Here is a 25,982-nt window from a genome sequence, read left to right as displayed (position 1 = left end):
TGGGCCTCCGTAATGGATTCCATCCATAACACGAGGTACCGCTGTACAGGTGGTGAACTGTTGGGTCATTTTGGCAAATGTGAGAATAAGCCCAAATGGTGCTTGGCATGGATGGCTCTACAGGACGTAGAATCTTAAAGTTGGAGGAAGGAGTCTTGTAGACCATCTAGTCCAGTTTTAACACCATGTTAAAAAAGCCTGACTGGCCTCGACTAGAAGTTGAGCACTTAGTGTCACTGGTCTCTTGCTGCGAAACCATTTCGGCAAGCATCCTCACTTCTGACTTTCAAGCATCTCTTGAAGACTTTTTAATGCCAGCAGGCATTAAATTCATGACCAGAAATATTTGATTTCTGATCATGCAGTCACCTTACTGATTATCTGTATTTTCAAAAGTTAATTTATTAAAATGGCATTTTATATTTTCACAATACATGCTGTTAACATTTTATGATAAGGTGGTATAGAAATTTTTTATGATGTGATGGCATAGAATTACTTCTGTAAATAACTGTATTCTAATAACCCATCTGAATGTTGACTTCATAGTTCAAAGCTTCTGGTTGTCTTTGGGCAGAACGGAGTGTACCTCCAATACCAACACACCCAGCATTTCTCCTTAAACCACAGAGCTTTGAAGTAGAAGCCCGGGATGTTTGTGTGGTTGCATTTGAAGGCATCTTCCCATTCTCCCATCAGCTGATGGATGGGTAGGAGCACACCTTGCTTGACTGAAGGAACAACCCGGTTCCTCCTTTGAAGTGCTGCCTGGTACAAGGCTCTTTATAAAGGGCTGCTTGAAAGCCCTGTGATTTGCTTGCTTTGAAGTCCTGAGAATCAGGGCTTCAGGGGGAAGCATCACCTGATGGCAGGTGATTGGCAGGTGAGCTGTCTCACATGCCTGTCGACTGGCCTGCTGGGCTGGGTGAGATGAAGATCTGCCCATCCTATCAGAAAAGCTTCCCTACCCTTGTCTTTGAAAGTGGGCCACTGCTGACATGGGAAGGTAGTTGTATTGTGGGCTCTTTATTTAAAACCACAATACAATATACAGTAAAACCGATAAGCAGTAGGATCCAATTGTCTTATTAAAATTGTCAAATTAAAATTACAAGACCACAAAGATCTTTCCATATGGTCTCTTGACTTTCCCTGTCCTTGTACACATTTTCCTGAATTGAAATTAACTACATAACTTCTGCTCATTACCACACGCTTGCTACTCCCTTTCTCTTAATTCTTGCATTCACAGTTGGCCACAGTCAGTCACTTCCTTGACCCAATCATTGAGGCCTGTAGTAGGGTGGGGCACCAGCATTCTGTTCATGATAGGCATTCTAAATATGGGAGGATGGCTTTTGTTTTTCCTTCAGAAGTACCAAACACCTGCAGTTAGACTTGCGGAGGGTTTTTGCCACAGTACCTGCAGAAATCCAGGCTGAACATCCTAAAGGGACATGCTTGTGTCTGGAGAGAGTTGTGACAGATGGGGAAGTTATGTGAGTGGCCAGTATAGTAGCTGAAGCCTGAGAGTTTAGGGGCTGCTTCTCCAGCTTGAGGTGCAGCTTGAGCTTGCTGTGCTCTGAATCGTGTGTGCCTTGTCTCTTGGCTTCTCTCCCCCCCCCCCCCCGCCCCACTCCCTGCCCCAGGCTCTTGTCAGCCATCCAGTTTTCTCCTGTGACTTGTCCTCTTTGTTTGCCAATCCCAAGGGAGTTCTACAAGCAGGGGGACAGAAGTGTTTAATCAAGCTCTACCTCTGATGTTGAAATGTGCAAGGTGAAGGTTGTGCAATACATGGCTGCTCCGAAACCATTTTTCCCCTTTTTGAAGAAAGCTTTGTCTCATGCCATTTTTTTTAAAAAAAACTGAATTTCCACATTTGGAGTTAATACAAATAGAACCTATCAGATTGCATGTATTGGCAGCAGACCAGAGAGAAACATGGATTGGAATCTTTTCCCATGACATACTTGACTTGAAGTGGCAGATGGTGCTGTTTAAACACTTGAGCCCATACCTGTGTCCTGAAATACTTGCAGTCTTAAGAGCACTGGATCATGTGCTTCTCTGAATGTGTAGATCAGCCCTCCAAACTAATGAGAGTTGAAGGCCATCTAGAATGTTTTTACCTGTTATTAGAAAAAGAAGAAAATAGTGCTGGACTGCATTGCCATTTTATTCTTGCCAGGTTGCAAATGGCAAACACGTGCTCTGCAAGTGGCAGCCCCTGTGTACTCCTTTTGTCAGGCTACTACTGCACTGACCTAGAGCAGGGTCTGTATTCTCTCTCAGCTGCTACAAGGCCACACTAAAACCTTCCATAACCCAGGGTACTAAAAGAAATTACCAAATATATGCCTTTCTTCCCCCCATCCTATAATTAACAGTTTACATAAAACTTGTATCAGCATGCAGCTGGTAGTAATATACTTTTAATGTCGAGTTTTGTTCATGGAAATGCAGCTGGCTGCTCTTCAGGGGTGTGAAACTACTCGAGACCCTCAAGCAGTCATACCTTTCCTCATTTCCATTGCCTGCCATGTAGAAATAACACATGGGTTTGGGGCAATGGTAGTGGATCACTATATGCCTCTATGCCTCAAGAGTAGGATCTGTAACTTCCTCCTGACTGCAGGTCACTGGAGCAGTTGAAGATATTGGGGGATGGACCAGAGAAGAGAGCAGGCATCACAAACCTGATTGTCCTTATTTCCCTTGGAGAAAAGCAATCAGTAGATATTCTGCTTGCTTTCCTTCCTTTATACTTCACCCTTCTAAGAACATATACCAGGGACTTTCTCTGCTAAATTTCTCCCTGTATATTCAGAAAATGATAATTATCTAGAAACTTTCAAGGAATGTCCCAAGGTTTTTTTAATGCTAGGCTTTTTGGTTTGTTACCCTGCATGAGAAATGTATATTTTTTGCAGGAAATTACAAACGCCTTTATTAAAGTGTTTCTGTTACCAGAAGCACCCGAAATTTGTAGCAGCTGTAATTGGCAACCAATCATCAAACAATTTTATTCCTATCCCCGCAACAGTAAGTGTCGCTGAATTTAACGGGTAGATGGTAGGCATTCTCCCAAACACTGGGTCTAAACTGCAAGCTTCAAAACTAGTGGCTTGGAGAAAAGTGATGGGAGAGAATAGATTGCTCCCAGATATATCCCTTTCACTTTTGGGACAAGCAGAATATATTAAATGGTTCTTTTTTTGCCTTATTTCCTGTTTTGTGAAGAATGGCAAATGAGATCTTAAGCACTGTAAAAGTTTGATTGCGCTACCAGTGATTTTTTTTTTACTTTTTTAAATGAACAAAAAGTGACAAGGCTTCACCCTCCTGCCTCTGATGTGTTCTGGGTATTTCGCATAGGCTGGATTGGGGCTAGCTTTGGAATATTGCTACATCTAAGACTTGCTCTCTCCCCCCCCCCTTCCTACCATCCTGCAATGCTCCCAATTTGTCTTGTTCCATGAGGAGATAAGACTATGGGGGGGTTCATGGTTTGTGGTACAAAAACCCAGCTAGTTTCAGTTAGCTTTATCTACAAAAGGGCTGTGCATCTATTTTGAAGTCTAGTCATGAGACAGATAAACTGTAGCAGAGCTCCTGACATGATAATTGTGCAAATAATAGCTTACTGATGAGCTCTCTCTTGTGACACACACACATAGTCCAGAAGCTTATAAATCCTTTTGCCATGAGAGAATGTTTTCCCCATGTATACAACTGGATTTGCTAACTCATTTGCCCGGTTAAGTAGCCTTCCAATGGAACTGCAGACCTGAACAACTCTTTTTATCAAGAGAATCCCATGGAGGGACCCCAGAAAAATGCTTTGATGAAGCTTGAGCATGCTCAGTGGGCATGGAATGCTGACTGCCTGTTGGGAGGGGGAGCGTGGTGGTTGGAATCCTGAACGGAATTGTTCTACACCACATTTTCTTGCAGGTCCCACTTGTGTTCTTAGGGAAAGCTTTAATTCTTCTGGGCACATTTCAGATCCTGAAACAGTTTTGGGTGTTGCTCTGCTAGAATTACATATCTGGAAGATTCTCTCTCCCTCCCTTCCCCCTTTTTTAAATGAATGTTGCAAGCAAGGGGATTGTTTACATAGGTTGATATTTGAGCTTAATATGGGAAGCAGTGTTGACTTCTCATTTGGGTACTGTAAAAAACTTCTTCAAAATTACAGCCCAGTCCTAATTTAGATTGCATTTAGCCTCTAGAGTGGGGCACACCCGCGGCTATGCTGATCCACCATTACAAAGTGAGGCTGCTTTGGACTAGTTGGCTGCTACACCAGAACAAGGCAGCACACTAATCCAATGTGGGACCTGCCAGATGTTTTGAACTACAACTCCCATCAGCCCTCGCACATTTGGAGTAGTCTAAAACATGTGGAAGGCAGCAGGTTGGGGAAGTCTGGTGGATAGAGATCTGGATGAATTTGACAAGTCCAATATAGAAGTGGTTGGCTTCAGCTAGTTCTTCTTTCTTTCTTCTACAAAAAAACCCCCCAAACCTCAGCTTGATGCTGTTGTTTCCAACATCAGCTGGTCAGTCTTGTCCCTCTTTCACCGCATTGAATCTTTGTTATATCCTCCTATTTTGCAACACCTTTCCTTCTGTAAATGGCAAAAGTGGAAGGAAAAGTTGCTTCATGACTGTTGTAAGCTTGTTACTGTCAGCTGTTTTTTTTAAAAAATGCTGCTGCTGTTGGCAAATAGCAAACTTTGGCAATCTTCTCGAAGTGGACTGGAAGCTCTCTCTGACACACCCAGACCACTCTGCACTCATTCACACAGGCAGAAATATATATTCCTGGTGCTTTTATAGCTATGCCTAGTCAAGCTTCTCACAGTGGAGCATCCTGCAAAGGAAGCTGCTTTCCCTTGCATCAAACCATTGTCCATCTGCCTCACTATTGTCTGTACTGGCTAGCAGAGGCTCTCCAGAGTTTTCAGACCTACTACTTGGCTATGTTGGAGCCCTTTATAAAACCTTAAGGTTTCAAGGTTTTGCCTGGGATGTGAATCCAGCACCTCTTGCACCCAAAGCAAAAGGAACCCAACGCTACTAGACACATTCTGTGGATACAAAAAATGGCAGGTCCATGGGTGCTGCTGTTGTTTATGGCCGATAGGGTGTTCACCCTTCCTTCCTTAAGGTTGCGAAGGTGGTCAAGGTTGTACTTGTGACAGCTTTCTAAAGTGGTCAAAATTAAAGTTGGAAACAGTCGCTCTGTCAGTTTTCTGGCTTGAAGTGCAGGTGGAGATCATTCTTCTGTATATTTCCGAGAGGAACTCCCTGTTAGCCTAAGGCCTAGCCCTCCTAGCCAAGTTGCTGCCACTCCTCTAAACACCACCTCATTTGCAGTTTGCAAGAACAAGACACTTCTGAGTCAGCTTTCCAATTAATATCACTTAGAGTAAGGCTGCCCCCCACCAACCCAATCTGTTTAGGTGTTGTAACAGCTTCATACCTGTCTTGGCTTTATTCCATCTTTCTTGAGAAGCAGTCCCGATGGTGGCTGTTACACAATGGCCTGTCTATATTAGGAAGGGAGAATTGAAGTGAATTTCTTATCTTTAATTGCCAAACTCAAGTGAGCCACCCAAATATGAAATCCTTCACTTAATGTATGTCTTAACTCTTGCCCTTACTGGCAAAGGGATAGCTCAGGCAGTAGAGCATAAGACTCTAAATCTCAGTGTTGTGGACACTGGACAAAAGAGAAGGTTGGGCTAGATGAGTCTTATGGTCCCTTCCAACTCTACAATTCTAGTTGTATAATGCATGGATGACCACACACACAAGCCTCGCAGGTGCAACTATTAGGGGTTGCAGTGCAGAACAGAGGCAGGATGGACTAGGTGCATTAGTGGTGGCATCAGGTAAATGCTCGGTAGAGACACCAATGCTAGGGAATTGGTATAGAGCCAGTGTGCTGTAGTGGTTAAGAGCGGTAGACTTGAATCTGGGGAACCGGGTTCATGTCCCTGCTCCTCCACATGCAGCTGCTGGGTGACCTTGGGCTAGTCCCACTTCTTTGAAGTCTCTCAGCCCCACTCACAGAGTGTTTGTTGTGGGGGAGGAAGGGAAAGGAGAATGTTAGCCGCTTTGAGACACCTTTGGGTAGTGATAAAGCGGGATATCAAATCCAAACTCCTCCAACTCCTCCTCCTCCTCTTCTTCTTCTTCTATATATATATATATATATATATATATATATATATATAGCAGGCATGGTGTTTCTCTGTGCATTTTATATATAGTGGCAGCCCCATGTCTGCAGCAGACAGCTTAGAAACGGCCTTAACAGACTGTGATCAATGCAGCTCATGGTCCCCTTTTTATAGTTTGCTTTCAAAAGTGATAGGGAGGAGAAGAGAAACTATGTTTTTGCCATCCTTCAGTCAATTATTGCTCATCCCAGATTGAAGATCCCAATCCAGATATTGCTGTGGATTGCAGCAATCTCCTGGCAGGTGTACCTGAAGAGGGGTATAAGCCACCAGTAGCTCCACATCAGCAGTTTTCAACACATTCAAATGTAAATGAGTAGGAAAAAATGCTTGTGGTTCTCAAGATGAAAAAATAAGTGCACTGTGCCTACTCATGCCAGGAAAACACTTGGCAAAGTTCACAAACCTGTTCTGGAGCAAAAAAAAAAATGCCATGTGCGTTGGGTTGCCACCCTTTCTTCTTTCTCCAGGCAGAACTTCTGTAATAGCTGTTGGATCAGCAAAAATGGGAAGAGGCGCAGCTTTCCCCACTGCTGAGGTGCAGCAATTGCCAGCGGATGGGAACAGCAAGCTGTACCTAAGCAGTTTAGCAGGGATCCTGCTCCAATAAGTTTTTGTGGTTTTTTTAAAGTCAGGGAAGTGAGGTTTGTTGTCCGTTGCATACTATGGCCGTGACAGCTGAGGAGGGAGGAAACATCCAAAGCATTCTTCCATTAAGTGCAAATTTCAGCAGGCTACAGGATATTGATTGTGGTAGATGAAGAGCTCTTTGCAACTGGAAAGTCCTCTCCTCCCCTCCCTTTCACCCCCTTTCTATGGTCAGTACATGTACTGGAAGCAAAAGGCGTAAAGACCTACTTAATCCTTGTTGGTTCAGCATGTACGCTACTTTTGCACTCACTGGTGCTTATGCTGGAGCAGAAAGGGAACACGTTTATGTCTCATTGAGCAATTGAGTCAAATGCTGACTGCATGGTTTGCTAGGATGTCTTTGGAAACCTAAGAGAGTCTCCCTCCCTCCCTCTTGTTTAAAAGTTGGAGGAGTCTGGAATATATTCCCTGCCATAGTAGCTGCAGCCCTAGAGAGGGATGAGGAGCAAGTAACCTCCATTTACTCAGCTTAGCTAAGGCGGTGTGTGTGGACCTTTGTTACAAAATATTTTCTCTTTAACACATAGCAAAAATGGGTGTGGGGAAACCTTGGGGAGGGGTACTGTGCCCTCTCATAGGATAGGTGCTGTTTCATTTTTAGTTCTGCCCTGCCACTTGTTGGACCGTATTAAACAGTAGGACCCATCTGGCTGCTGTTAGCACAAACCCATTGTGTCATTGCTCTAGTTGCTGCTTGCAGAATTCCCACTCAGTGTTTCAGGGTGGGGAGGGAGGGAGTTACTGCTTGTCTTCCAGCAGCAGTGGCTCACTTCCAGAGTCCTTCCTGTGTCTCTTCCCCCTCCCCAAAAATAGGTGTGTGTGTTTCACAACAGTGTAGGTCCTAATGGAGGAATCTGCAAAATGATGCTAGTAAATGGATACGTAGCAATTCCTTCCCATCACGTACATGTCCTGGTAAATGACCATCCTAAGCATAAGCAGCTTCACATGCTCCTTAGGCAGGATGGGGAATCTTTCTTGAGATGCTGATGGACTTACACATTGCATCATCCTTGGCTAGGGCTGATGGGAGTTGGAGCCCAGCAATGTCTCGAGGGTTACAGGTTCCCCATGCCTGGATGGAATGCAATTCAGTTTTACTCAGAATAAAACCATTAATTAAATGTGGCAAGTTAGATCCATTAATTTCAGTAGGTCTACTCTGACCAAAACTTAGTTGAACTCAGCTCCCTCTTTCTAGACAGCTTAATTCCTCCCATCTGGAATGTGAGCATCTTCCTGGTTCAACTACTTAAACTACCCTTCTGATTTGAGTGCAAAGGCTGCCAGGCTCCTGCCTGAATGGTGGTTCCTTCATAGTATAGCAACTATTCCAGGAAGCACAGGTGAGCAATACATAGGATTTATTGCATTGCAACAAAAATTCTGCATACTTTAAAAAAAAATGTGTAGAGACCATGTGGCACCTCAACTTTAGCTTTAGGAGCATGGACAAGAATGGAATATAATGATTTCTAAATACTGACCCAGGACTTTATTCCTCCGCGTGTGTGTGAGAATTCGTACAGATAAACGTTGCATAAAACACTGGCCTTTGTAAACAAAAGTTGCTTAAGTACAAAATGAATATCAAGGCAGCAGTCCTGGTTAATTACAAGGTGATTTACAGCCTCTAATTCTCCGCTGTGCTTTAAAAGTAATAGCCAATATTTTTGGCTTATACGAAGTGCTATATAGGTACTAGGTTACAAAACACACCCTGCCCTAATACAATAATGGTTTTAATGTGAGATGCCAGCGAGGAGATGGCAGTATAATTTCCTTTAATCTCCATAGGCTGTAGGCACAAAATGCAGGTAACATTTTTGTGCCCAAGTAGCTTGACCAGAGGAATGAAAAGCATCTCCCACCCTGAGTGGTGGAGCTATTGGCTGTGTCATTAGCTGTTGCCTTGGGAGCTCCTCTCATCCACCAGTTTTTGTGCACTTGTGCCCAAGGAACTCTGAGTAGGCAAGCACATGTGCTGGTAAGCAAAATGAAGATACTGGCTGAGCCAAGTGAAGTTTAAATATTGTCACCAAAACATGGACTTTTGAATCTACCTTTGTAAGGCGGTAACTCCCAAACATTGAGGATGAAATTGGGTACACCTTCTGTCATTCTTATCCATCCACCCACCCACCCACACACACACACACTAAAGGGAGTTAGACATTCTGTTGCAATATATGACTGGAAGTTTTGCTGAGAGATTTGCATATAAGTTTTGGGCATGTTTGGGATACAAAAAACTGTTTTAAATTCAAGCACACTTTCCCAAGGGAACCAGGGAAGAGGAATGATGACATCATGTTGTATCCATCATGGAGCCATTGCATATGAGCATTTGCTAGATTTTTGGATGTTGGGAATGAACTTGCAGTAAAGAGTTGGCTTAGCCCTTGTTCAAATAGAGCATTTTAGTACTTCCACATAAGTGAATGGTAGCAATTCATTCTTAGGGTTGGAGTGAAATCTCTTGGCTCTGAGTGGCTAAAGCCTTACTCTTGGGAATAATAGAGAGGCATAATGCATCTCTGTGCTCCGAACATACTGGCAATTAAACATTGCCATGTTTAAGCCAAGGATGAGCAGTATGTGGCTCTCTTTATTCTGCTGGACTCTAACTCTTCCATCCAGCATGGCCAATGGTTGGGTATGATGGTGGAAGTTGTAATCCAACAACCTCTGGAGGGCCACAGGTTCCTCATCTAAGCCCCACATGTGATATCAATCATAATGACAAAGTGTAGGCAAAGTGTAGTTTATAATAACTACAGTGGTACTTTGGTTCTCAAACTTAATCAGTTGCAGAAGTCCGTTCCAAAACCAAAGTGTTCCAAAACCAAGGTGCGCTTTACCACAGAAAGGAATGCAAAATGGATTAATTTGTTCCAGACTTTTAAAAACAACCCCTAAAACAGCAATTTAACATGAATTTTACTATCTAATGAGACAATTGATCCATAAAATGAAAACAATAAACAATGTACTGCAGTCACACAATCAATCAGTAGCTGAACTGGGTTCCACACAGTCACGGAAACGAAACGAAACAAAAAACCCACAAAAACACAAAAAATATACAGCAAAAACATGCAAGCTGGTGACCCTTGCAACATCTTTTGGAAGCAAATGAGACTTGCATCTAGAGTCTCCTCATCTTGATACAGCCAACTCCCTCTTCTTTTTATTTATTTATTTTGCATCTTCTTCCTTTCCTCTAAGGGTCTAAACGCAACATTCATTGCCTCCATCCCTCCTGCCCCATTTTTTTCCTCACAAGAAAACCTGTAAGGTAGTTCAGGCTGAGAGAGAATGACTCGCTCACAGACACCCAAGGAAGCTTCATATCTTAGTGGGAATTTGTACCTGGGTCTCCTTACTCCTGGTCTGACACTCTGATCATTATTCCTCCCTGGTGCACACTCTTGCTCCCTCTCTCTATATGCAGTTTGATATGGGCGTGGGGTAGTTACGTAAGTTTGGTGGCTTCTTTTGCGGTAGCCACTGACTTATCTCAATCCTATAAATAACACTGTGGTAAGAATGATCCCTTAGTAGTAATCCTCCATACTGTGGGGTAATGAGCGTTGTATTTGGCAATCCAGTACCATGAAAGTGATGCTTATTTTATTTCTTTGCAAACCTGGTGCTAGCCTGGAATGATCAGCTTCTTACCTTTTGTCCTCTCATCTCAACTTTCATTTTGCAGGCTCAGTATTATGGAGAGATTGGCATTGGGACACCCCCACAGAAGTTTACTGTGGTCTTCGACACTGGCTCTTCCAACCTCTGGGTGCCTTCTGTCAAGTGCCACTTGCTGGACATTGCTTGCTGTAAGTATCTCTTCAGTTGACTGACTTAAGTAGCACCATCCATTAATCCTCTATAGTGTATTTATGTGATAAAGCCTAAGCCAAGCTCTTACTTTGCATGAAAATGACTAACTTTTAAAAAAGAATTTTATTTGCTATATCATTGATTGTGTCCTGTGCTTCATTTTGAGAAGCCAGGTACTTCCTGTCCACTATTTTTTAATATTGCTTCCAACTTGACTCCCCACTCCTTGCTGCTTTTTAAGAATACTTTGATTCAACTGACCATTGCTTGAGAGCCAAAGAAGTGTACTTCTCTCTCCTGGGATGCATGCTCCTCAGCACGCTGGAAACTGGTCAGCCAGATCTACCTGTCACTGTTCTTATATTATTGAGGCATATAACCTTGCACAAGGAATATGAAGCAATTTGAAATTTAAATATAACCTTAAGTTCTGAATAACATTTGGCCATTTAGAACAGGAGTGGATAACCTGCTCCTGGGCTCCAGCTCCCGTTGGCCCCAGCCAACTTGGACCCTGTGGTCAGGGACAATGGGACTTATAGTCCAGCAGCATCTGGAGAGCCAGCACTGATTTACAACTTATGCTGTCAACTGTGTTTCACACTCTTTCTCAGAGGATCTGTCAGAGCACTTAAACCAGCGGTTCTCAACCTGTGGTCCCCAGATGTTGTTGGACTACAACTCCCATCACCCCTGAGCTCTGGCCTTTCTAGCTAGGGGTGATGGGAGTTGTAGTTCAACAACATCTGGGGACCCACAGGTTGAGAAAGGCTGACTTAAACAGAGTTGGTGGCTGATCATTCCACCTTTTTTACCTCTGAGCGCCTAAAGTGATGATAAAATATACTCCATCTCTTAACTAATTTAAAGAGTCTCCCCTGACTATTGAATTAAATGCAGCTGTTTCTGCTTGTGATGAGACCCTTGTGCACATTGGTAAAGATCACGGCGACCACATCCTCTGAACATACCTGTGCGCAGCAACTCCGCTGGCTGAAACTGATGGGAGTTTTAAAGCATCCCTGACCACTGGCCATGCTGGTGAGGGCTGGTGGGAGTTTTATTCCAGCAGTAGTTGCAGGGCTGCTTGTTAGCCACCCTTGCTTTAGGTGGAAAACTGATAATGACTTTATTAAAGATGGTTTGAAAGAGGGTGTTCTACTCTTGTTATGCACACCCAGCTGGTTTTGCAAGCTTTTATTCTGTAACGCCTGTTTGACTAGAAATGCATAGGACAAAAAAAGAAGAAGCGTGCCTCATAGGAAATGAAGCCGCTCAAACTGCTTTCAGCCCTCTTGAAAAGTGTGTGAGCTCAGCACGTGTACCCGGGTTTTTCATGTCTTGGGAATCCTCAAGAAATAAACCTGCCAGGTATACTTGAATCCCAAAATATACTTTCCAAATCCAATTTAGCAGCCAAATTGGATCTCTCCACTTAATTCTCCATGTGTTCGAAGAGCTTTAGAAAGCACTTTGTGCTAATGCTTTCAGGTAAAGAGATGCATATTGGCAGTCGTTCTACCCTATTCTGGAAGTCCCTTTAGTTCAAGAGGAATGAAAAAGTATTCTCCCCAGCAGATGGGACTTGAAACAGGCAGTTAGTTGTGCTACAACCATGCCAAATCTAGCTAAGATTTGGTAAAGACCACCTTTCTCCGGAAGCCCCGGTGGACTACAATTTAACTGTAGTTGCTTCCCTAAACATCCCTGATACCATTGTGGGCATGGCATGAAAAGTTCAATTTATAGAGGAAGACTAGGTTCATATGCCGTCTAGATGCCTTCACTGCTTCTCCACTTAAGATGTTCAGGAGCGATATAGCTGTGATTATTAAGTAACCATGGCCTCTGTTTATAAAATGAGTCCAGTACATCAGTCCCTAAGTTTGCACATAATCAGGGTTAGCAGTAACCTTGCTATTTGCTATTATTCAGTATTTCACTCTAGCCCTTCAGAACAATTTGGCTGCTTAGAAATTTGTTGTTTTGAAATGAAACCTATAATTGTCCATATTATGGGTTGTTGGCTGATAAGTGACACTACAGGGTGGGTACTGTCCATGTCTGTCCTGGTTTTTTTTTTCTTCCAGAATAAATACTACATCAAGTGCATCTCTTAAGTCAGGTCTGCATCAAAGCACAATTGCCTTTTGCTTGTTTCTTGAATGTATTTACATAGAGGAATCAAGAAAACTGAACGTAGTGAAAACAAATTGTTGTTTTCCCTCCAAGTAATTAAATGCTGCAAAACATTTTTATTCCTAACAATAATTAAAAAGCTGTGAGAAAGTGGTTATGGATTGGCTTATAGTTTCTGTTTGATCTGGAACACGGGGTTGGTGTCTCCTCAAATATTTGTCAAGTGTTCCAAGTTGGTAGACTGTGTGGATTTATGTGTGTGTGTTGTGTTATTTTCCCCCTGCAGTGCTGCATCACAAATACGATTCTTCCAAGTCCAGCTCGTATGTGAAAAATGGTACAGACTTTGCCATCCATTATGGTACTGGGAGCCTGTCAGGATTTCTCAGCCAAGATCATGTAACGGTTAGTACATCACCAATAATTCTCTTCTCCAAGCTGTTAAAGCTTTGAGTCTTTAGCAAAACAACAACAGCCTACCACCTCTACCACCATATGAGAGTACTAAAATATCGTAGTGTGATAGGAACTCCTGGGGATAGTACCAAAAGTTTGTGAGGCATATGGGATGTGCTTTTCGCAAAACATAGATTGCCTAGCCAGTGATCAGCTTTGTTTAAGAGCACTGTGGGTTTGTTTTGCTGCTTAGAAAGTAAATGACAGCATTGTGGTAATTTATTATTATTATTGTTTTTTTAAAAAAGACAAGGTAGGAGAACTTAGTTTCAAATTTATTGTCCTGTCGCTGCACATTAAAACAGCTTTTCTCGTGGTGTGCCGTGAAAGGCCCCAGAAGCTCTCTTTGCCAGGCCATTCTATGAGCCTGCCATCTTTAGTGGCCAGTTTTAAAGCCACATGTGTCTGGAAAGAATTGCCTTGGTTTGTTCGTAATCCTCCTCAAGTAAACTACAGCTGCTGTGGCCTTAAGGGAGCCTGTACTTGTCCAGGTTAAGTTGATGGAAGTTGCTAGACTAGGGTGATACAATTATTTTAAGCAGCATTTAGCACCAAGCACTGAAACTTAGTTTCTGAAAAAACTTCAGCCATTGTGTCTCGTTACAAGTAAAGGGGAGCAAGGGAGACTTAACTATGATATGTAATCACTGGCTGATGAAACAACATTACAGGGCAAAGTTGCCTTGTCCCTTCTTATTCTTAGGAGTGTTTGCTAACAGAGCAGAAAAATTCAGAATAATCATATACTAAGTTTTTGTCCTGCCCTTCCCCCCAAAGACAACTAGGGTGGCAAACCATAAAGCAATATAACAGCACAATTAAAAAATAAAGCAAGGAAAAACTTTGAGAGCATCTAAAACCATATTAAAATAGTCACATGTTCTCACATCTAATAATTTCAGGGTTGCTAGGAACAGTATCTTTCAACCATCAAATGCCTGGGTGAGCAGGGATGTTTTTAAAATTCCTCCTGAATGTTAATAGTGAGGAAGACAAGCAAGAGATTAGAAAGAACAATTCTGACATACCAAACAAAATCTTTGCCAAGTCTCACAATTTCATCATATCTGGTCATAAATTGAGTGGCAAAGAAACAGTCTAGATGAATTCATGTGAAGCCCTGGATGGTATTTCTTTCTCCTTCCCACACCCTGTGCCGCCTTTGGTCAGATTCACCTGGCATTGCTCACTTTTGTGGCTCTGCAGCAAGGAAGGGCAGGAGCAGAAAAAAGCAGAGCTGTTGCCACAGTGACTCCCAAGGTTTGAAAATTGCTGCCTGGGGGAAGTTCAGAGTTTAACATCTCTGCGATTTCAGAGAGGTGATAAAACTTCCTCTTTTCAGCAAGCATTTGGTTCTGTGTCTAGTTCCTGTATTCTGTGTTTGTGGGTTTTTGTTACACTCGCGTTTGTTGTTGCTCACAGCCTTGAGCTTTAGAAAAGCAGTTTAGTCGCTTAAAAATTACAGAATGAATACAATAGCGTGATGATAATGGAAGTTGCATGGCTTCTAAGAAGGCAACTGCATGCTCCTTATCAGCTTTTATGTTTTTCAAGATTGCTCTGTTCCATGTGCCTTTATATGGCATGTATTGAGAAGGGAGAGATCCTGGCACCACTTGAGCATGTTTTTATCTTACTATATACGATATATACGATATCTTTATTGTCATTGTCCCATGCAGGACAATGAAAGAATACCAGAAAAATGATACCATATTTGTTCCAATAATGGTGTAAATGTGTATGTTTTGGGTTCTCCCAACCTTCCTTTCTCTTTCTCCCAGATTGGTGACCTGATTGTCCAGAATCAGTTGTTTGGTGAAGCTGTCAAGCAGCCTGGTATCACTTTCATTGCTGCAAAGTTTGATGGCATCCTTGGCCTGGCATACCCTAAGATCTCTGTGGATAAAGTGTTGCCTTTCTTTGACAATGCAATGCAACAGGCGCTAATGGAGAAGAACCTGTTTTCCTTTTATCTAAACAGGTGAGAATGTAACCTTGCTTTAACTTGTGTGCCAAGGACCAAAGGGAAAGGCCTAACCATCCCCAAAAGAAACGTCTTAATTATTTCATATGTGTGGTGGTGGTTCCTACATTTGCTGCGTAAAGATAAAGCCCTTTTAAGAAGATGGAAAGATTATGTGTGGCATCCATTAGGAGAAGAGGAAATATCAGGGTGTGATGGACAGGGGAAGAAGTTCCTGTTTGTCATTTAGAAATGTCTTGATATCCTTTGACTCATTTCTGTCTTGTGACTCACACCCAATTCTTTATTCTTTTTTAAAAAAACCACAACACAATACAATATATGCACAAAAAAATCAGTGCATAACATTGATTACTATATGGTGCAAATCACCTGATCATGAATAAAGAGTCCTGCAGCGTCATATAAGAAATGCCCCATTGTTACTGCGTTTGGGCCAAGGGTTTCCCCAGCAGAGTCTGCCCACAACTGTGAAAGGGCTCAGGGAACCAGCAAATGAGCACGACACAAGGCTTGCAGTGCAGCCCTGTGGGAAACTATACACAGGGCAGTCTTGAGCTCTTTAGATAGACCACCATGGTGTGCATGATAAAGGATTGCCACCCAATCTGGTGCACGTGCTACTTGGGGAGATATCTCTTGAGTTCAGTTTGGACTTTCTGCTTAGGATAGCCAGACTAAAAGAAATGTGCCAAGTACACAAAGGATGGGATTGCTTCCCTTGGATTCTGGGGGCCTTTTTCCTGCCCTGCATCACTTCTGTATCCTTGTCCTTCCATGTTTTTTCCACTTTACATTTCCACAGTTCATTGAGTGTATTGCTCTGAAGCTATGGATCTCCCTCCGTTTTTGTACTAACATTTTCCTTCTCCACTTGTGTGCTGCCTCTTCTAGGGATCCGAAAGCAGCCACTGGAGGTGAATTGCTTTTCGGTGGGGTGGACCCACAACATTATACTGGGGACTTCAACTGGGTGAACGTCACTCGCAAAGCTTACTGGCAGGTCCACATGGACAAGTGAGTTGCTTCTCTCGTTTGTTTCACAGGTGCACAAGGGGGTCCATAGTTTATTAGCATATAGATTGCCTGCAATAAAGCATTGTTCTATATCCCCAATGGGAGCTGTGTAACACCATGTAGGGCTTGCAGTAAGGGAAGACTCCAGTGGGGGGGAACCCCACTCTCCTAAAATCTTCCATGCTGTGCCATGTAGCACACAAGGAGTTCAGTCCCCAATGCTGAGGATATTGCTACACCCAACTGCACAAAGGTGGGTAGAATTGAATTCTTTAAAAAAACAAAACAAAATAACATCTGGGAATTGTTGTCTTCTTCCAGGGTTGATGTTGGCAATGGCCTGACTGTGTGCAAAGATGGCTGTGAAGCTATTGTAGACACAGGGACCTCCCTCATCACAGGCCCAACAGATGAAATTAAGCAACTGCAGAAAGCCATTGGAGCTAAGCCAATCATTAAAGGACAGGTAATGTGGGAATGGGGTGAGGTGGTGGGTCTAATGTTGGGACATCCATATGTGCAGCCTGACTACTGCTTCTATCAGGGCTGGCTAGCCTGGGACCCTGCAGATGTTGGTAGGCTCCGGCTCTACTCAACTCCACTGGCTGAGGCTGATGAGATTTGGGAGTCCAGCATCTGAAGGGTCACAGATTCTCTAGCACTGCTTTTTATATATTGGATTTGGTCTCAATTGGGTTCAGATGCAGCCAATAGCTTGGATTGCTACCTCAAAAGCAGCTTGGTTACTAGTTCAAAGCGGTTCATATGTTGGGTGACCTTTATGTTACTGCAGCTTTCCCCCCACAACCAAACCTGCTTAGGAAGAATTGGCCATAATAAGTTCTATATACCCTCCCTTCCACCTCAGAGGATTTTCAGGTCCATACTCCAGTCTGGCTTATACAGCATGCAAGACTTCTTACAGTGTCAACATCCCACATGTTGTGCTTCGCATTGGCGCTTGTGTGTAATGTTAGCATGCCTGTGATCAGCAGCCTCTGCAGGTGCGCCATCGACATCCTGTCATTACATGCAAACAGACCAGTGGCTGAGGGAAGAATGCTTAAAATGTGGCTCAAGTGAGGGCTGAACCCCTTACACTCAAAGGGCTTATTTGTAGCCTGCATGCTGTGTAAGCTGGGTCTAAGAGAACTCCCTCAGCCAATAGCATAGGAGGAGAAATTCTGCTACGTTCAGCTTCAGCTGCCGCTTCAGCACTTTGAGAATTGCTGTATAATGATAAATTTCCTGTCTGTGTAGTTCTTAAAAGGTATAGGAAGGGAGGTCCACTCAAGATATGGATCTTCCATCTCTTTAACTGCCAAGATATATGGCTTTTTTGTGGGAAAGGCATCAGAATGTGGCACTAATGAAGTGTAAGAGGTAGTAGTAGTAGTAATGTTTGGGATTTTTATAGAGAACTTAATGTTCACTGTAATCCTAGCAATGAGCAGTGGCTCAGTGCTGCCCCTGTACTGCAGCTGAGGACAAGATGTTTGTTGCCAGCAGGAAAAATCCAAGGGGTGCCCCTGTTCCAGGTGCCCCTGTTCCATAATTTTTATATAGCCTAAACAAGTCCCTTTTAGGGAGAAGTGTGGAGTGTAGGAGTCACTAGCTAGTTCTTGTCTACACACCTTCAGGAGTCAAAATTCATAGCTCTACAACAAGGTTCTTATACTTCCAATTTATTTTTATTTTTCAGTACATGCTTCCGTGTGATAAGCTGTCTTCCCTTCCCACTGTGAACTTGGTCCTGGGAGGGAAATCCTATGCCCTCACTCCAGATGAATATGCCTTGAAGGTAAGTTCAAAACTATTTATGAGATCATCCTAAGAACAACCTATCCTAGACGCAGCAGTTTTGGGTCCCCCAGATGCTTTTATTGATGTTCATCCAGCATCTAGTAAGAGATTTGTTATATCTGCACTGGATCCTGTGCACTTCGGGGAAATAGCTAGGACTCTTAAAAGCACAATGGACTCTGCCTTTGTGTCTTTTTACATGGTAGTTAGTTAAACCTTAAGACTGAGTTCTCTCATTGCATACCAATTACTTAAGTGAAGGATTAGTGAGCAAATTCTTTTTGGGGAGGAGCAGGAAGAGGACTGAAAACTAATAAATATTGTAGGGGACAATAAATGCTGCTTAAGTGGTCAATGCACATCTATAAAACATTGTTTGATCACGGCTTTTCTACAAGGATATGTTTGGGCTTTTATATATATATATTGAAGAGGGATTGTATGCATGATCTTCTTCAACAACTGGTGGCTCTTTAGGTGCTCCTGAACACTAAACTGCAAAAGGAAGCAAACAAGGTGCAACTATAGAGAAGACTAATATGCTCTCGCTCGTTCACTCTCTTGTTTTTAAAAAACCCACACCTTCTTTTCTCTCCCTGTAGGTTACTGTTCAAGGAGAAACTCTTTGCTTGAGTGGATTTTCAGGCTTGGATGTCCCACCACCTGGTGGACCTCTTTGGATCCTGGGTGATGTCTTCATCGGCCGTTATTACACCGTGTTTGATCGAGATAATGATGCCGTTGGTTTTGCAAGAAGCACTGGCAGTGCGTAAATGCAACTGACAACCACCTCCCACTCTCTCTCCAAATTCACCCACAAACACACTGGAGTTTTCTACTGTGTCTTGTAGGCATTAGGAACAAAATCAGGAAAGTTAAAAGGGGGAAAAAATGATACTTTAAAATTTAAATAAGAAGGAGCAGAGATCTTTAAAAAATAATAATAATCTGAAAAGTTACTAGTGACCATTGAACAAACACTTGTCCTTCCTTGAATAATACAGGCCATAGAAAAGTTATAATAAAAACATACCTAAGGAGCCCCAGCATTGTATGAGCTCTTCAAACATCTGGTTACTTGACATGCTATTCCTTTTTAAGCATAAGAACTATAAATGCCATATTTAAATTAACACAGTTGCAGGGGATTGGACTAGATGAACCCTTTGGTGTTCCTTCCAATCCTACAATTCTATTATTTATCCGCTCCAAAAAAGAACCCTTTATACATGCTTTTAGATTCACTTGCCTAGCTGTTCCCCATTTTTAATTTATTGATATATATATAAAGGCAACATAGAGAACAGAATCTTTCACAGTTGTTTATGGGGGAAGTGCTAGGTAGCTGGGAAGTTACCACGGAATTTGCATTGGGCTAATGATCCCCGTAGTATTTCTTGCATTGTGGGGATGTGGGAATATAGCAAAATTGTCCTGATTTGCATTTTTAAAAGAAACGTAGCAGGTCCACATCACTTTGGGTTAGATGGGCTCCAATGAGTAGAGAGTCCTTGGGAAGTTATAACTGTGGAAATGGGTATTTCTATAAGGTATGATTGGGTTCTCCATCTCATATTTTATAAACGGCCACAGTTTTGATTTTGGTCTGAGCAACCCCATTCAGGTACTGTAGTTTCACGATACATTGTTACAAGTTCTTTCTCTTGGTTTCCCACACATTACATAATTCCCAGCTTCTTTTGCGGGTGTAAGGAAAGTGACCATGATTTTTGTGAGATCTTTCCTGCTCAAGGTTGCTTTGTCAAATTTGGCCTCTCCCCACACCCCACTATTAAATCAAGTCACAGCTACTCTGACACTCGTTTCTCAGTACAGAAAAATCCTGTAGATCTCTTGATAAAACCTTGGTTGTGGGGCAAGTTCAACCTGCCCTTGCAGAAAGCACGACTGATCTTCCTGCTCAACAGCTGACAGGCAGGGGTTTGAATCCTGCTTGGTCACTCTCTCCCTCCAACCCCATGGGCCAACTTTGGCAGGTAGCCAGGATCATCCACCTGTCAAGAGTTGACCTGTGGGTTGTGGGGAGATGAAGATCTGGCACGCTGGGCCAAAAAGGTTCCCCACCATTGTTACGAAACTTACTCTGCTATGAGAAGCTTGGTCTCTGCACAGATTGATTCTGGTTACCTAGACTTTTATGGAAAGTGTTTTATAAAAAGAGCTGACTCTGCATTGGCGTCTGATTTTGGCCTGGCAAGCAGAAGGCATGGAGCAGCCCCTCAGGACAGGAAGGTGGAGGTAAGCTAGGTAGATGTTAGTTGAACAAACTGGAACGTCATCATTTAGTTGGTAAATGAAGTCTTCCAGCATCTTTTTAGATAAATCTGAAATGTTCCATTGATATTTTGGAGCCCAGCCCTAAGGTTGCGAGACAGCACGGATAACACAGAACACAACTTTTAGATTTAAACAAAGAGCTGTTCTGATGCAGAGCCAAGCACACTTCGCTGAAGATGCTTTATTTTAAACTAGATGAAATCTGGTTCATGAAGAGCAACACAATAGAAAAGCTGGTGAACACGGGGGAGTAAAAGGCATCAGGAATTTGAACATACATTTGTGAATATGCTGCATGTCGTAGACTATGACCCCACCCCCACCCCCACCCTCCCGGTTGGGTTGAATACTTTTCTTTAAAATCCCTGCTTAGCTCCTCCTAACAGTCTTCAACCCTGAACTAGTAATTCAAGGTCACTGAATAGCTTCTCACTGAGTAATATCAAGTACAAATACTCTAGGAACTTTCAATTCAAACTTAAGTGCCCAAAGCTGTTCTTAAGAGAAGCTGTATAGAAAGTGTCTTAAGTTTTCTTTAGGTGGTCATTCATATCAGGATAAGATTGAACACAAGTCTTTTGTCTTGAAGAGATTTTATCATGAATGCCGTATATTATATATAAAAAAGTATCTCTCGCTCATTAGCACTGAGTGGGCTGATTGGCCGGTAATGGTATATGTTTCAGTCTCTTGGAGGCAACTGCTAACAGCAGCCCCACCACCACCCCTTTAAAAGGCATGTGGCATAGTCTATAAAGGAGGAGAGCGTTCTCTGCAGACCTTTGGAAGGTTCAGTAGAGGAATCCGCTTGTTTGGAATACATTTAGAGCTGCTTGCCACTCCCCCCTTGTTTTTTGCTTGCTTTTTCTAAATGTGTAAGATGCTCTTGTGGCTCTCCTGTTGGGCAGATGCAAGTTGTAGCTGATCTCTCCACTCAATTTGTCATAGAAAAATTGTAATGAAAAAATAAACAATTTTGTCTCCTCTACATTCCATCTTGCGTCATCATTTGAGTGGTTTGGGAGGTATTTTCCAAGGAACCAGATGATCCATTCAGTACAAGCAATGTCCAAACTGGCTGAGAAACCAAGGCTAATCCAGAATGGAAAAGAAGGCACAGATCATTATGTTTACAGCACGATCCTATGCATCTTTACTTTGAAAAAAGTTCAAGGGTGATTGCATCCCCATCCCCCTCTTAATGGAATGTCCCTGTAGTTTCCAGAGCTGCTCTACCAATAGGTTTCTCAATAGAATTGTTGGGGTTCATGAATTCTATTCTATTTAGGCAACAAACTAATCTTTTCCAGGCCCTCAGTGCTACTGCTGGCAACACACTATGCAATGGCTGTACATCCCACATAGCCCATCTGCTAGGAATTGGTATATCCTTTTAAAAGAACACGATTGACATCGCAGTTGGTTTTACATTTTGTTTATTGAAACTACACCTTCCTTGAGAAGTGCATTGCTTCTTGAAAGCTGAGGTTGCTGCTGCTGTGCCTAGGGTCTGCAAAATGTTCCTAGTTGCTTCTTAAGATGGGGAGAGCTAGCAGCAAAAGACACTGATTGGAGAAGACTGAGGGAGGGGAGTTGGCAGAGGTGCTTTCTGCTCTGAGTAATTTGATTTACGATGCCTAATTCCCATATGGAGCAAGCAAATCAATTGCCTTTCCAAATACACTCTTGGTTCTTAATCTAAATTTCATTAAGCCACACACATATAGCGCCACCACAGGCCCCAAACAGAATTGTTGCTTATGCCTGTACTACAGAAGCAACTTCAAAGTTTTGCTAATGATAGGCTATATCTGACTTAAGTCAGATCTGTGAACTAGACAAACTTTCAAGTTCATTGATTTCAGTGGGTCTACCCTGACGTAATTGAATACAACCCGGTCATTTGCTAAATATATGCAAGATACAAATGTTTAGTTGTTACACAGAGGCTATGCTTGTCTTTAAAAAACACAGGTCTCCCTACCATAATGCAGTCACATGACCTATTTCTTCTGAGCCATGCATGGTTTTGTGTGCCTGTCTGAAATAAATAAACATTTGACAGCCTCAGCAGGAGTACTGTTTGCTGCCATATATGCTATATCAAATCAGTGCAGTGAAATGGATTCTATTATTATTTTCTTTCTTACTTTGAATACCTTGTTGACAAATATGCTGAACATTAGCATATGTGATAGGCACACAAAAGAAAGTAGGCAAGCAATTCTCAGTATGGAAAGAGCAATTCCAAGGAGCGTTGCAAAATACAGAAGAGAGCAGACCCTATGCATTTAATTGCTGTAGAGAATAGTTATGCTGTCGTTGCTTAAAGGTCTACTACTTGCCATATGATGAACTTAAAAGTAAATAGGTGAACTTGGTGAGAAGTGGAGTAACCTGAAGTTATTGATTTGCTCTACATAAGACAAGGATGGGTATCATGTGGAACTCCAGATAATGTTGGACTAAAATGTCAATCCTTGTTCATTGCCGAGGCTGATGGGAGCTGTATTTTAGCACCGTCTAGAGCAGGGGCAAGGAACTTTTTCAGCCTTCTAGAGGACACATCATGCCAGTGGTGAACAGGGCCAGAAGCAAACGTGGGTGTAGCAGCGAGTTAATTTTACCTTTTGTACAAAAACCTCTTTCTACACACAGTCGGACATCCCTCTCCCAGGCAAGGAGAGGCAAAAAAACACATGAGGGTACAAAACAGGGCTGCTGGTGAGGGTTGTGACCTAGCGAGAGTGGGTATGGCTTGGGAGAGTCCTGAGGATCCAAGAATGAGGACCTCATTTGGCCTCCAAGCCTGAAGTTCACTATCCTTGCTAAGCAAGAGGAACTCCAGTTCCCCCACCTCTGATAAAAGCAATGGCAACAGCCTCAAACTGAATGTTTCACCACCTAGTAAAGACATTTTATTGTTTGGGAAACTATTTTTACTTGCAAAACTTCCATAAGTGCTTTCCGTTTCTTCTACTCCTTTGGTTTATTTATTATCAGTTTCCTTTGGGATGGGAAATAAAAATGAAGTGTAGTTTAAAAGCCTCTATCTAGAGAGGAGGGGTGGGGCAACACAGAGATACTTCATGGAGGCAGCAGGCACAAGCATACCCACCTACTGATGCACAGTACAGCATTTTGAGGAGGTGGCAGAAAGGAGAGATGGATTGCTGCTGTTCTGTATTGCTTACCTCTCCGTATCTGAAGGTTCTTTGAAGCTGCCCTCGCGATCCCATCCTGTGACTTCTTAGAAGACAGCTGGATACTACATATCAACCAGCATCTTTCAATATTTCATCCTGCCTTTCCCTAAAGGCACTAAGGTTGGCATAGATGGGGTTACTGGTATCCTCAGACAATAGCTTTATGTGGTGAGAATTGGGCTGATTTAAACAGAGAGACAGTGGCTTGCCCAAGGTCTCTATAGCCGAAAGTGGATTTCAACCAAGATCTACATGGTCAGAAATATATCACTATATGCTCACTAGCATACATATGTCTACACATCTTTCTTTCTCTCTCTCTTGGTAGTACTATCTTGGCTACATTATTCTACAAATCCTTCATGGAAGCCATCCACAAACCCCATGGGAAAGGTAATTGATATATAAAAAATGAACCTCTTGGCATTTATTATAAGCACTTTTTAAAGGAGACAGACTACAATGAAACTCAGCCTGCCTATTAAATGGAACAAATCACAGGCCCAAGGCTATCAGCTGAGAGGAAATACAGTATCTCAGGAAGTCATATTGGAACTGAAGATATTTCCTGACTATCCTCCCACCCCAGATAAGTGGTAACTAGAGACATGGCCTTCCCTTGGTACGATAGAACTTATTCTTTGAGGCCTGCCTTACAGAGCTGTTGCAAGGGTTACTGATGTACGTGACGTGCTTTGAACTCTTTAAATATGTTATATAAATGCAAAGTATTGTTATCTATTTAGAAGCAGATGAGTATGCCATGCAACAAGGGCATACTGAGAGAGCTTTCAAAGCAGCATTTTTCTTTTATTTTTTGAGATGCTCCTTATTCTATGCACAGGCTACCCAGTCAGAGCTTTTAGAATCTCGGTGTGCAGCTGAGATGATGATTCCTGGAGGAAATATTGTTAGGCATTGGGCAATAGTTTCTTCCAAGAGTGCTGGTCATTGCACACTTAAAATCAAAAGGCAATGTAGTGCATAGTTAAGCAACGGAATCTGTTATCAGAAAATGTGAGAATGGCTACCAATTTAGCTTTAAATGGAGATTAGACAAATTCACGGAATTGTTGTTGCTTAGTCGTTTAGTCGTGTCCGACTCTTCGTGACCCCATGGACCAGAGCACGCCAGGCACTCCTGTCGTGCTCCTATTCACGGAATACAAGATTACTAATAGACATGTTGCTGTTTAGTCGTTTAGTCATGTCCGATTCTTCGTGACCCCATGGACCAGAGCATGCCAGGCACTCCTGTCTTCCACTGACTCCCGCAGCTTGTTAGCTACATGCTATCTTCAGATCTGGAGGCAGCATATTTCTCAATACCAATCACTGATGAATAACCCCCAGGAGAGGGCTGTTGCCACCATGTCCCCATTGTATGCTTCCTGTCCGTGTCTGGCCAGCTATTGTAAGAAAACATACTGAAATGAAACGAACCTCAAAGTTACATAAGGACATAAGAAGCCCTGCTGGATCAGGCCAAAGGTCCATCTAGTTCAGCATCTTGTTCTCACAATGACCAACTAGATGCCTATAGAGGTTCATAAGGAGGACCTGCGTCTGCATGCAACAATATTCTCCCCACTTGTGATTCCCAGCAAGTGGTATTCAGTTCAGAGGCACGCTGCCCTCTGAGACAACCAATGTGGCTCCGATAGTCTTATCCGCAAATGGAGTACAAGGAATCTGCTGGAACAGTGAAAACCAGTCAAAATACTCTATCATGGATCTATTAATATATATAGAAAGGTCAAACTGAAAGTGGCGTACTTCAGAGAATAAAGGGATTCTTATAGGAAACACAGTTTACAGAATTACTCTGGATAGAAATCCCAGTCTGAAAAGAGCAAACCAATAGAAGGACGACAGTACATTATCTGACCAAAACCTTGACAAGAAGTGCAAGAATTCAGGAAAGTACCCGAAACAGAGGCTGTTAAAAAAGGAAAAAAACAGGAATGGCTGGCACTACCCCCAGACTGTTTGGATATAAAAAGTGATGCTTTTGTTTTATTTTATTTTTAAAGAAACCCAGAATGGAGCTAGCAAAAGATACTTCTGCTTTTTGTTTACATTTAACCCAGACTATTAGTTTCAGTTCAAAATATGATGAATTCATGCTAGTAATTGTTAGCAATATATATATTCTCCTATACAGTATTCTCTCCAGTTGGGATGTCGGCTGGGTTTGCTTTGTGTTGGGCGGTACGGAGAGTGCGCCACCCTCAAATCCACTGAGGCCTCAACTTTTTTGTTCTCGTTTAGCCGTAACTCTTTGACCTCCCTCATCTTTCCACAGGAAACGAGTTCGAGCTCCCATTTCCC

The 25,982-nt window shown here is 42.6% G+C and overlaps 1 protein-coding gene and 1 long non-coding RNA gene across 2 annotated transcripts in view; one reads left to right on the top strand and one right to left on the bottom strand.

Moving 5' to 3' along the window:
* CTSD (cathepsin D) overlaps positions 1-21,438 on the top strand; it is a 28,235-nt gene extending 6,797 nt beyond the window's left edge. The window contains exons 3-9 of the mRNA XM_083587657.1: positions 10,618-10,741; positions 13,171-13,289; positions 15,125-15,324; positions 16,222-16,344; positions 16,666-16,810; positions 18,047-18,145; positions 18,750-21,438. Of these exons, the coding sequence (XP_083443783.1) occupies positions 10,618-10,741; positions 13,171-13,289; positions 15,125-15,324; positions 16,222-16,344; positions 16,666-16,810; positions 18,047-18,145; positions 18,750-18,920 (981 nt within the window). The 3' untranslated portion in view covers positions 18,921-21,438. The remainder of the gene's footprint in view (positions 1-10,617; positions 10,742-13,170; positions 13,290-15,124; positions 15,325-16,221; positions 16,345-16,665; positions 16,811-18,046; positions 18,146-18,749) is intronic.
* Positions 13,447-15,156, bottom strand: LOC310750366. Its single transcript, XR_014542073.1, has 2 exons — positions 15,053-15,156; positions 13,447-14,998 (listed from the first exon to the last, which is right to left on the bottom strand). It is a non-coding gene; the product is annotated as an uncharacterized lncRNA (long non-coding RNA).
* Positions 21,439-25,982: the final 4,544 nt, after the last annotated feature.

This window comes from Podarcis filfolensis, assembly GCF_964270895.1.
Source record: "Podarcis filfolensis genome assembly, chromosome: 1".
Taxonomy (NCBI): domain Eukaryota; kingdom Metazoa; phylum Chordata; class Lepidosauria; order Squamata; family Lacertidae; genus Podarcis; species Podarcis filfolensis.
The sequence above is the reverse complement of the archived record's forward strand: the minus strand, read 5'-3'. Positions and strand labels throughout refer to the sequence as shown.